Source organism: Rhinatrema bivittatum, chromosome 3 (assembly GCF_901001135.1).
Source record: "Rhinatrema bivittatum chromosome 3, aRhiBiv1.1, whole genome shotgun sequence".
Lineage (NCBI taxonomy): Eukaryota > Metazoa > Chordata > Amphibia > Gymnophiona > Rhinatrematidae > Rhinatrema > Rhinatrema bivittatum.
Genome location: NC_042617.1, coordinates 68,908,551 through 68,921,439, shown reverse-complemented (window position 1 = coordinate 68,921,439; position 12,889 = coordinate 68,908,551). Strand labels below are relative to the sequence as shown.

Genomic DNA, 12,889 nt, shown 5'->3' with positions numbered 1-12,889 from the left:
AACCACTCCATCATGATTGACCATCTATCTGAAATTGGAGCTAAAGAAACAACCTTACAATGGTTCTCCTCTTACCTATCACAAAGATCCTACCAAGTGCTACTCAATGATTCCCTCTCAAAGAAAATCAATCTAAATACTGGAGTTTCTCAGGGATCCGCTCTGTCAGCGACACTCTTTAATATCTATCTGCTTCCATTATGCCACTTCCTATCAAATCTCAATCTGACACACTTCATCTATGCTGATGATATTCAAATACTAATCCCAATAAAAAAAAATCACTAGAAGAAACATACAAATTAAGAACAACTTACCTAAACAATATAAAGGAAATACTAACCAACTTAAAACTCATCCTCAACTTTGACAAGACTGAAATGATTTTATTAGACAGAAAGAACTACTATCCTCAAATACCACCACTCAACCTAATGAACCAAAATACGGTTATATCTCCAATCAATCATGGCCGCAACCTCAGAGTAATAATTGATAGAGAACTTTCTTTTAAAAACCATATCACAACAAAAATCAAACACGGATATCATAAACTACTTAGTCTCCATTATTTAAAACCTTTTCTTTCCAATAATGACTTCAGATCAGTCCTTCAATTACTAATTTTCTCCAACATAGATTACTGTAACTCCTTTTCAACTTACCTATAAACACTATTCACCCTCTATGGATCCTACAGAACGCAACTGTAAGAATCCTCACTGGATCCAAAAAGCACAACCACATCACTCCAATACTTATTTCACTACACTGGCTACCAATAAGATTCAGGATTGAATACAAAGTTCTATCCATCCTTCATAAAATTATATATGAAAAACAAGAAAATTGGCTAAGCTCATCTATAAAACTACATACCCCAAATAGAAACCTCAGATCAGCAAACAAAGGACTTCTGAAAACACCACCTACGCGTTCCAATCAACTCACCTCAACCCAAAAGACAGCAATATCTCTAGGTAGCCCAAAACTCTGGAACTCCCTACCAACTGAACTCAGAACTCAAGAAAACCTAAAAACATTCAAAAAAGATCTAAAAACATGGTTGTTCAACAAAGCATACCAACTCACCCAATAAGCAACACAACAACTTCACCCTCCACTTCAACCTGAAGATTAAATGAATAAATGAACTTATCACAACTATGGACTATAACTAAGGAGTGAAACATAATACAGAACAGTTAATAACTAGTATTTGATAGCTCTATGTTTAACAACAGTTTGAATCTTTTTGAAACCCTGTTTATCCCCCTTAACATTGTAACCTTCACATTTATTGTAAACCGTTATGATGGATTTATGATGATGAATCCGAATGACGGTATATAAAACTTGATAAATAAATAAATATTGGGGTAATTGAAATCTCCCATTATTATTGCACTGCCAAATTGGTTAGCTTCCCTGATTTCTCTTAGCATTTCATCATCCGTCTGACCATTTTGTCCAGGTGGACGGTAGTATACTCCTATCACTATACTCTTACCCAACACACATGGGATTTCTAGCCATATAGATTCTACTGAACATTATGGGCCGGATTTTAAAAGCCCTGCGTGCGTACATCTGGCCGGATTTACGCGCGCAGGGCACTCGCGTGCCGGCGCGCCTATTTTGTATAGGCCACCGGCGCACGCACAGCCCCGGGACGCGCGAAAGTCCCGGGGCTTCATAAAACGGGCGGGGAGGGGGCATGTCCCCGGGGCGGGACCGGGGGCATGGCAGGCGTAAATCTGCCAACAAGGGTAGGGGGGGTTTAGATAGGGCCGGGGGTGGGTGGGTTAGGTAGGGGAAGGGAGGGGAAGGTGCGGGGGGTGGAAAGAAAGTTCCCTCCGAGGCCGCTCCGATTTCGGAGCGGCCTTGGAGGGAACAGGTAGCGTGCGCCAGGCTTGGCACGCGCAAATTGCACAAATGTGCACCCCCTTGCGTACGCCGACCCCGGATTTTATAAGATACGCGCGTGCACCTGGGGGTAGATTTTCAAACGAGCGCGAACAGCCTACTTTTGTTTGCGCTCCAGGCGCAAACAAAAGTACGCTGGATTTTAGTAGATACGCGCATAGTCGCGCGTATCGGCTAAAATCCTGGATCGGCGCGCGCAAGGCTATCGATTTCGTATAGCCTGCGCACGCCGAGCCGCGCAGCCTACCCCCGTTCCCTCCTAGGCCGCTCCGAAATCGGAGCGGCCTAGAAGGGAACTTTCCTTTGCCCTCCCCTCACCTTCCCCTCCCTTCCCCTACCTAACCCACCCGCCCGGCCCTGTCTAAACCCCGATCCTACCTTTGTCGGGGGATTTACGCCTCCCAGAGGGAGGCGTAAATCCCCGCGCGCGAGCGGGACCCCTGCGCGCCGGGCCGCGACCTGGGGGCGGGTACGGAGGGCGAGGCCACGCCCCTGGACCGCCCCGGGGCGTAGCCACGCCCCCGTACCCGCCCCCAAAACGCTGCCGGCACGCCCCCGAAACGCCGCGCAATCCGGCCCCGCCCCCGACACGCCTCCCGACACGCCCACTCCGAAAACCCCGGGACTTACGCGAGTCCCGGGGTTGTGCGCGCGCCGGTGAGCCTATGTAAAATAGGCTCACCGGCGCGCAGGGCCCTGCTCGCGTAAATCCGCCCGGTTTTGGGCGGATTTAGGCGAGCAGGGCTCTGAAAATCTACCCCCTGGTGCGCGAAGAATTTATAAAATATACCCGTTAGTCTCTTGCACTATATAATGGCTATGCTGTGGTCATTTTGAGGTACTGCAACAGAAAAACAAGTAAAGAGTTATTATCCAAGTTAAACATGAGAAGTACAGAGCATCTTGTGCTCCTAGAAACTGAAAAGAAGGTCAATTTTGGAGGTTTCCCTACATGAGGTTCTGTGTGTATGGAGGCGTGGGGTGTGTGGGGATAGTTGCTTCAGCTTTTTCCCATGCCATCTCTACCTACATGTCTCTCTCTGGGCCAAGCTGATGGGGGATGAATGGGTGTTTGTAGGGATCTTCATTTCTAGTTCTTATTTTATTTTCTTGAGAATTTATTAGTGTTATTTCAACAAGAACAATTATATTTTCCCATAAAAATGATGAGTCATTTCTTTCCACTGATTTCTCCTGTTTTGCTACTTGTAATAAAGACTGATAAATTCCCGGGAAAATTAAATAAAAATGAACATCCCTAGGTGTTTGATAGAAGTTGTGGATTTTTGTTAACCTATCTACCTTCCACAATAAAGCAATGGGGATGTTTTTGGAGGACTGATTTTCAGATGTCCTGAGATTGTTGTACATTAACAAGAGGAGGGGGGTTGCTCCTCTCTCTCATATACACATGCATGCTCTCGCTCATTCGCGCACACACACACTCTCGCTGACTCTCACATGCTCAGTCTCTCATGCACACACAGGCATACACTCTCACTCTCTCTCACATGCTCAGTCTCACGCCTCCTGGAAGAACAAGTGGCAGCAGCAGCCTATCCTTCTCTAGCCCCCACGGCCCCAATGCCCACAGAGGGTTTATGTTGCTCTGCCTCCTGCTCCTGGCCCACAGTGCTCCTCCTGCTGCTCAGTCTCGGCGCAGGTTCAGAGCCAGTTCTGCTCCCCTTTCTCCTACTTGTGACAGCAGCACAACTTCACCTTCCCATGCAGGCCCACCCCACGTCTCTTCTGAGTCACATGGATGTGAAGAAGGAGAGGCCATGCTACTGCTGCCCCCCCCCCCCGGCTCTCCCCCTCTCTCCCACCCTGTGGTGTTCTATGTACAGTAGGTAGCCACTTTGTGCTGCCATTGGTTCTGCTGCCTGTGTTCCACCAAGGTGGAAGAGATCTCTGCATCCTGCTGGGGCGGAGGGACGAACTGGACCAGCGGGAAATGAAAAGCAAGGTATTCTGCTTCTGCTTTGTGACACAGTGGTGCGTTGCGACCCACAGGATAAGAATTGCTGCTCTAGAGCTTAGGTAAAGTATCGAAATACAAGAAAAGTACAGAAACTGATGAGTGTTGAATGATTAACACTGAGAGAATAAGGGGCTGCCTAAGTAACTCGTGAGAAAGAAATTTGGGTGAGGCTCTCCAGATTTCACAGGTGTACTGTGTTGTGATAAGACAGTGGATTCGAAAATTCAGAGAGGGTGGAGCGGGAGAGCACATAGAGAGAGAAGGGTGGTGCTCAGTGTCCATATGTGGCCAACGGTATGGACTGGTGGACATACAATATAGAGCTGGAGAATTGAGGGAGAGAGGCAGAGCTCAATTTATATATCAACAATGCAGGCACCAGGCAAATTTCCTCTTTTCTATAGTTAGATCACTTTTATTTGTATGTGTGGGGGTGGAGGCGGCATTGCAAAGCTATATTTTTCACCTAGAGTGCCTAATACCATTGCACCAGCCCTGCCAAGCAGACATCTTCTTCCTCCACTGGGCCTGGGAGGATTCAGCTCTTGTCCTCTCTCCGTGCTGAAGCCCAATAGAAAACAGAATTTCTCCTTCTCTTCCGGGCCGGTGATAACCGATTCTATCTTGCCCTGATGGGGCCTGGAAGTGACAGCGGGAGAAAAAAAAAGATCAGCGGGCCACATGGGGGCCAGAGAACAGAGCTTGTACAAAAGTGATGTCATTTCTCTTCAGCGCGAGTGCTCGTCTTTCCCTTGTTTCATTCTGAACAATAAAAATAATACTGAGACTTTTTTTAGTTTTGTGGCGGACTGTAATGAAGCGGTGTGTCAAAAAATGGCAGCACTGTCCGTCATGTGTGTCGGAACAGGAAAAAGGCTGCAAACCGCTGCCCTGCTACTTGCTGTAATGGTAATGGTGCTTCTTGGTTAGCAGAGGTCCTAAGGAGGGAAATGTTCAATTGGCTGCCTGGTGTGCAAAGGATGCACACACTTTTAATGCACATTGCTGTGTAGTTAATTGTCAAAAAGAAACTACCTGGGTGCTTTCTTTTTGAAAACGAGTCAGCCAGCCCAGGGTCTGCAAGTACCATGGGCACACGTGCTTTGCCCCTGCTATTTGTTCAGGTGGCCAAACAGAGAGAAAAGAGGAAGCATGCGTCTGAAAATCAAAAGAACTTGTGCATGCTCCTTCCTGAAAAGGGGCCCCTTTTTAACCCAGCTATATGTACGTGTGCTGTGGAAGCTCGTGTGCACTGTTAGCCAAGCAGAGGAGGGTCATTTTTAGCCAGGCCAAGTTATCAAGGTAAATCACTATTAGCAGCTTTGAAAATACAGCTCATTCCTGTTTCTTTTGGGCTTCAAGCTCAATCAGACCCAGGGCTGGAATCTGGTGCCTTGAACCTTCATTTGCAACTACCTAGGGATTTTTTTTCTTTCTCCTATGTTTTACATCCCCTCCCCACTTATGTTACTTCAGTGATCACAGTGGAAGTCCTCGGGTCGGAACCGTGCATGAGGGCTCCTTCCAGAACCCTGCAATTATGGGCCCCATATCCAGCCACCAATGCACGATGACCACGTCTTCCTTTGCCCGGGGCTGTAAACCCAGAGAACGTACTTATAACCAGAGTGAAAAGGGTGGGAAAGGGGCAAACTTTGCTAAATCAGCAGCAGGGTCCCGTATTTTCAAATAATCAATACCGCAAGTACAATAATACCCATGAACTGTGCAGCTGATTTACCACAGAGGCAAACGATGCCCCTTTCCTACTCTTTTCACTCGTGGTTATAAGTGCGTTCTCTGGGTTTACAGCCCCGGGCAAAGGAAGACGTAGTCATTGTGCAATGGTGGCCAGATATAGGTCCCATAAGTGTGTGTGCTAATTTGAAAATTAGCTTGCAGGTCAATCTATAGATCTGCAAGTCACTTGTAGTATTTAAAAATTGTTCCCAAAATGCAGCCAGTGCAATGGTGACATTTGCCAGAACAGCAATGGTAAAATGTTGTTTTGATGATTTTTCTGGCAGAGGATTGTGGTGCCAGTTAGCAAATACCGTCAAAAGTGAGTTTAAGCAATATTTTAGAATCAAGCTTAAAAATGTTTTTTTCTTGCTAAAATGAATGTAGTGTATCCTTCTACCAGCTGAAAGGTAAAAGCAAACAGAATGAACCTGACATGATAAGCAGGAAATAGCATAAAGTTATAGGGATGCCCAGATTATATCATCCCGCACTAAAAGGATGTCACATATTGGGAAAAGGGAATGAATATGAAGTGGGAGTTAATCACATGACTTACTTTTAAATCTTCTAGACCAGACTGACTGTAAAAACGGAATCACTCCTAAACATCAGACAAACATTTTACCTCGGGCCTTGCAGTTTTCCCCATATGTATTTACCTTTTCACTCAGGACAAACTCTGGAGTGTACGAGGGACAAGCTGCGAATCTTTCTACTTTATTTTAATTACTTATGCTAGAAACTGCCCTTTTCATGCCTCGTGCAGTCTTTCTTTACATCAGTTGTTACTTGGCCAGTAAAAAGGAGTATGCACAGCAAATCAGTTTTCTATCTGAATAAGGATACTTTTGATGGCCTTTTCATTTCCATCAGTTAACAGAACTTCTTTGACATCTGCAGAAATAGCAACCTGGAAGGGGGGGAAAAAAAGCACAGCAAACAATGAGCAAATATGCTTGTCTGTGTGGAAGTGAAGACAGGAGTGACAAGCCTTCAGTATCATGCTTCCTCACCTATTTCTCTGTAACAATCTTCAATCTTTTTTCATTTTATGTCTGCATTATTTTAATCATTCAATCAAATCAGTCAATACTTTTATCATTCCATTTGCGGGAGCCTCTATCTTGCTATCATTCTGTTCAGTAATTGCATTGTGACAGCAGATGATGGTATTCTGAGAGGCTTTCATTTGCGGGCTTCTGTTTATCTAGTAGAGCCATCATCCGAGGCTGTCACTCTGCCTTTCAGCTTGCTTCTGTCTGACTGCCTGATGCCCTTCATATAACTTTGCATTGCAGGCAGATGGCTTTGTAAGGGTAATTTTTTTGTGAGCTTTGACATGCTCGCACATTGGGCTCTAACCTCGACACATTGTATAAGAGCGACAGGTTTGTCAAATGCCAATCAGTGTAACAATATGCTTTTATTTGTAGAGACATAAAAAACTTGTCTAATGCACTGTGCTGCTACATAATATCTCCTGAATACATGACTCAGAAACCAGAGAATGGTGAACAACACTCCTGAATGGCCAATCTAATTCAAAAGAATCTAATTACCGAGAGCTCTGTATCATGTTTGTTGGTGTAATAATGCAGGCAAAACATTAGCAGCTATATCATGGTGCTCCAACTGTGATTCGTCAGGCTATTCCTGTATCTTAGCAAATGGAACTATAATCTTAAAAAAAAAAAAAAAAATTGCTTCAGCTATGGCAATGAAAGACAGAGCATACCATGGCCTGGAATGTCACAACAAGAGATATTGAGTACAGAGGTAAAATGTTTCTGCTCATCGAGGCAACCATAAAATCAATATGATATGAAAGCAAGTCAGTTTAGGAGGTCTCTGAAGACAGTGCAGCTTGACCGCAGCTGATGCTGTTGACAGTTCTCTGACCCAGCAGTTGGAGGCACTGGAACATTTTTTTTTCCCTTTTGTTCCTCCCTCTGAATGGGATTGGAATTGAGAAAAGACCTACCATGAGCCCAGCCAAGCATGTCATGCCACCCCCTAGCTCACACACAGCAAGGCCACTGGAAAAAAAAAGAAAAAAAGAAAATGGTAGAGACCATACAAATCAGATGAAAACGGTAATCGAGATATATGTGTTACAAGAACAAATTGCCATCTGCAATAAGAGCCGAGGCACTAGGAAGTTGTAGAGACACTACCAGGCTACCTCATGTCGTTTTGCGTTTTAAAAATAATTATGAAAAAGAAAAGTCACAAAGCAGGCAAACCAGTAGGGGTTCCCTCATTAGTGCTCACTGCAACGTTACCACCGCTGAGCTGAAAAATCTGAGAAGGTTCCCTTTTTTTCCCTTGTCAATAGCGCTGTCTTTTACAACTAAACTAGCTAGAGTAGCGAAAGATAATTGTTAGGAAAGGATAACATTGTTAATCCCACATTCATTTTTTTTTTTTCAAAACCAGTTAGAAAAGTAAAATTTATATTGCATTTTTTTTTCTTTCAGAGCCAAGCATCCTCACAAAAACTGCCAAGAGCGCAGAGAATCTTAATTCTTCAGTTAACACTCTGTACAAGTGACCTCCCACCAAACACGGCAGATAAACAGTATAGTATGATATGGTGTTATTTATGGGATAATCCTTAGTGGCTCTCGTAGCAGAAGTGAGTATACAGAATGCCTTTATTTCTCTGACCTTCACAAAGAGCAGTAATCAATTGAAGCTCTACTTTTGTTTCCCCCCTCCCCCCCCCCAAAAAAAAAATCAAAGTGAAATAAACTGCCTTGAGTGGAAATCAAAAGTCTTTGATGCATAGCAAAAGCTTGCTGTGCAATATTAGTACCCACAGGCAGTTCAACATTCTTTGTCAAGAGCAACATGTTTTCAAGTCAAACTTTTTAAAAAATTTAATATGGAGACTTTAATCATAGCAATCTTCACCGTGCACATACAATAAAACTAATGGATTGGAAAGAGTCCTTTTATGTGCAGCTCTGTACCTGAACATTTGATTGTGCTTGAGGCAGTAGTAAGCCAGTACCTCTTCAGAAGGCCAAATACCTATAAAACAAAAACATAAAAGCACTTTATTTACCAACAGTTACTCTTTTCACTGAAATTTGTTATTCAAATGCAATGCCTTTTTTTGTTCAGCTCTAGCGTCAAACTGACTTGCATTTAAGATTTGTAAAACATGCTACAATATGGGTGAGTTAAAGGAAAGCCCTATTATTTCAGCATTTCTCATTTGAAGCAAAACAGACTTGAGACAGGAGATAATATTAAAAATTAAAACAGAGAGTAAAGGCTATTGGTGATACAGCCTCATCACTTCTCCCAGGCTCTGTCAGAAGTGAAATGTGCTTAAGTCAAGAATAATGCTATGATGGCAGAAGTGACCCAAAACAGAGGCGCTGGGAGTCTTTATTCCACCTTTCTGATATTCTGGTCCCTTTATTCCATTCCCTAATAATGAGGACAAGCACTGCAGCCAAAATCCTCTGACTGAATGGCATAGACTGGCCTAGAAAAATGTGTTCCTTAACTAAGCAGTAGGTGTCAATATTCAGCAGTGCCTCTGCATACACCTGCCCAAAAGGCTGAGAGCAACCTTCATAACCCCTCCACTTTGGCAGACTCACAGGCCGAAACTGTAAAGTGCGCTCAACTGAGCGCACTGCTTAACCCACTGCTGGACGTGCATTTTAGACGTGCGTCCACTACCCTTTATACAGTAAGGGGTTTAGCGCTTTGAAAGTGCTTGTCCAAACCCCCTCAAACTAATAGCGCTCATCACATGCAAATGCACGTTGATGAGGCAATTAGTCATTCGCTCGGGATACCGGAAAAAAAAAATGTGTGGCCGAACCGCACATTTTATGATCAGAAATTAGCGCCTCCCCAAGGGCAGGCGTTAATTTCTGAGTGGCCCAAAAAAGTGTACAGAAAAGCAGAAAATACTGCTTTTCTGTATATCCTCTGACTTAGTATCGTAGTGATAGTAAGTCGGACAAACCAAAAGGTAAAAAAAAAAAGATTAAAAAAAAATGTGCAGGCAGGTCAGGATAGGAAAACGGATGCTCAATTTTAGGATCATCCATTTTCTTAACCAGTACACAGCCATGGGTTAGGAAAATGGATGTTTCTAAAATTAAGCGTCTGCTTTCCAAACCTGCTGACAGTCACCTCTCCTGGGCCAAGGAGGCGCTAGGGGTGCATAATCGTCCCTAGTGCCTCCTTTTAGCACAATCCCTCATTTGTATTGTGTATCGCACGCCTAGGAGAGGGGGCTCTGTGTGTGTTCTGAGAGCGGGCGCCCAAATGGATGCGCTATTTTTAGCGCATCCGTACTGTATCGGGCAGGTTAATGAACCAGAGATCGAGCTGAGAATCAAACCAGGGTCACCAAATGTTCTGCCAGCAATATTGCTCCAAACCCAATATTATGAATATTATTATATCCATATCCTTAGAAGCAAATGGGTAGATTTTCAAAGGGATACGCGCGTACCCCCCGAAAACCTACCCCAACCCCCCCCCTGCGCACGCCGAGCCTATTTTGCATAGGCTCGGCGACGCACGCAAGCCCTGGGACGCGCGTAAGTCCCGGGGCTTGCATGGAGGGGCGTGTCGGGGGGCGTGTCGGGGGCATGCCGGGAATGACGCGGCGTTTCGGGGGCGGCGCCGCGGGCATGGCTTCGGCCCGGGGGCATTCCGGGGGTGTGGCTGCGGCCTCCGGACCAGCCCCCGGACCGGAACACGGAGCGGGGCAGCCGGCCCGGTGCGTGCAAAGTTAAGCCTGCTTCCAGCAGGCGTAACTTTGCCGACAAAGTTAGGGGGGGGGGTTAGATAGGGCCGGGGGGGGGGGGGGGGGTGGGTTAGGTAGGGGAAGGGAGGCGAAGGTGGGGGGAGGGCGAAGGAAAGTTCCCTCCGAGGCCGCTCCAATTTTGGAGCGGCCTCGGAGGGAACAGGCAACGCGTGCCGGGCTCGGCGTGCGCAGGTTGCACAAATGTGCACCCCCTTGCGAGCGCCGACCCCGGATTTTATAAGATATGCACGGCTACGCGCGTATCTTATAAAATCCAGTGTACTTTTGTTCGCGCCTGGTGCACGAACAAAAGTACACCCATGCGTACATTTATAAAATCTACCCCAATATTTTGATGAGCTTGAACTATTTTAAACTCAACAACCATGACAAGATATTAAAAAAAGGAACAGAAAGATGTTTCTAATATGTTGGAATGATTAACTCCCTTTTGTATTGGCATGAAAACAACAATTAGGATTTAAGAGAAGGTTTCCAGAGCAACCTCAAGTCAAAGAATTCTCATAGCTGGCTGGAAGTATGAGCCACTCTGAAGACTAATTTGCACTCAGCATATTTCATGGGATGACAGACAAACACAGATATAAGTATTGGAGCTTCATACATTTTATCAGTTACTTAAGAAACAACACCGTAGCATCAAAAGAAAATGCCTTTTCTCCCAGACACAGGGTTCAGTGGAGTTGATGAAGATGCCATTATGGGCAGTACAAATGTACAAACACTTGGAGGTTAAAATCAAATCACATTTCAGCCTGGTTTGAGTTTGCTAGATTTTTCAGAATTTCACCAGATTTGTTGGGTAAATTTGTCAAACTTGGTATATCAAATTTTTCCACAGATTTGGCAAATTCTGATGAAGTTTCAGTTCCCTGAGTTCAGAATTTGGCATATTCTTTTTTTTTTTTTTTTTACCGAAGTGGATCTCATTCATTGGCCTATGGCTCTGGATCATGGTAATACATCATATAAACTCAGCCTGCTTCGTATTAGGGTTTATTGGGAAGGAAAGGAAGAGGGAAGAAATTTTGCAGTCACTGATTGAGTACATTCTTCAGTCAGTTCTGCCATTCATTGTCTCTGACGGCTTGATCACTAGTCACTTCTCGAACAATCGCACAGATCTACAGTTTGTAAGCAAATTTGTGATGAAGAAAATTATATTCTGGTGATCTTAATGTTCTATCACTCTGGTCTTGCACATCAGGTTACTGGGTGAGTGATCAAAAGGCCTGCATTCCCGTTCAGTATCTTATATAGTACAGAAATGGTAAGTGGTTTTATGAGCGATAAATCATTTTCAATGAAAAATATTTTGTGTAGAAATAACAGTTAAAAAACATATGTGTGATTCTGGTCCTGGAAGTCTCTTGCTCACAAACCTCTGGCATTTAGCAGTTGGTGTGTTGCCTACACCTGGCCATCTTGAAATCCATTGCCCACACTGTTTATTGCATAAAGAGATTTTGTTTTATATTAGCTCCTCTTGTCTGCTAGTCCTCATTTGTTTTGTGTGTGTTTTCTGTTGGAGCCGGTGGTGCTCCAAGCAACTAGCAGGTTATGTATCAGATTTTATCATCTGACATACACTTTGGGCCGGATTTTAAAAAGGTTACATGCGTAACTGGCCTTACGCGTGCTGGGCCTATTTTAAAAAGGCCCGGCGACGCACGTAAAGCCCCGGGATGTGCGTAAATCCTGGAGCTTGCAAAAAGGGCGGGGAGGGGACAGGGTGGTCCGGGGGGCGGGGGTGGGACCAGAGGCCTCTGACACAGCGGCCATTGCTGCTGTGTCGGTGGATCGGGCGCACGCAACTTGCACCTGCCCAGAGGCAGGCGCAAAAGGTAAAAACAAATTTTGGGGGGTCTTAAAGTAGGACTAGGGGGAGGAAAGGTTAGGGGAAGGGGTGGGAAGGTCAGTTTAGGGGGAAGGGAAGTTCCCTTCCTGGCCGCTCCGATTTTGGAGTGGCCTGGGAGGGAATGGGGGAAGTCAGGGCGGCTCGGCCAGCGCAAGGTGCACGCGCCGACCCTGGATTTTATAACCTGCACGCGCAAGTTATAAAATCGGGTGTACATGTGCACGGTGCATGCGCCAGGTAGTGCGCACAAATGTACGCCCGCGCCCAACCTTTTAAAATTGTTGGTTTCTTTAAGAGAGGTGCAAGCCTCTCTTAAAGAAACCCTCCTTAGACCCACAGGACCCCTCCAATTTCCGCCCAATCTCCAACCTCCCGTTTATTGCCAAACTAATGGAAAGAATTGTCAATGCCCAACTCATGGATTACATTGAAAATCACGCAATCCTCCATACTTCCCAGTTTGGTTTCAGGAAGCACTTCAATACGGAGTCGCTCCTCCTCACCCTTACTGACCACCTCATCAGGGGCCTGGGTCAAGGCCGCAGCTACCTCCTTGCCCTCCTTGATATCTCCGCGGCTT

The 12,889-nt window shown here is 45.2% G+C and overlaps 1 protein-coding gene across 1 annotated transcript in view; it reads right to left on the bottom strand.

The window, feature by feature from the left end:
• Window positions 1-12,889, bottom strand: part of CAMKMT (calmodulin-lysine N-methyltransferase) — a 785,377-nt gene that overhangs the window by 152,737 nt on the left and 619,751 nt on the right. Inside the window, 3 exon segments of the mRNA XM_029593342.1 lie at window positions 6,497-6,560; window positions 7,632-7,686; window positions 8,623-8,683. Coding sequence (XP_029449202.1) covers window positions 6,497-6,560; window positions 7,632-7,686; window positions 8,623-8,683 — 180 coding nt within the window.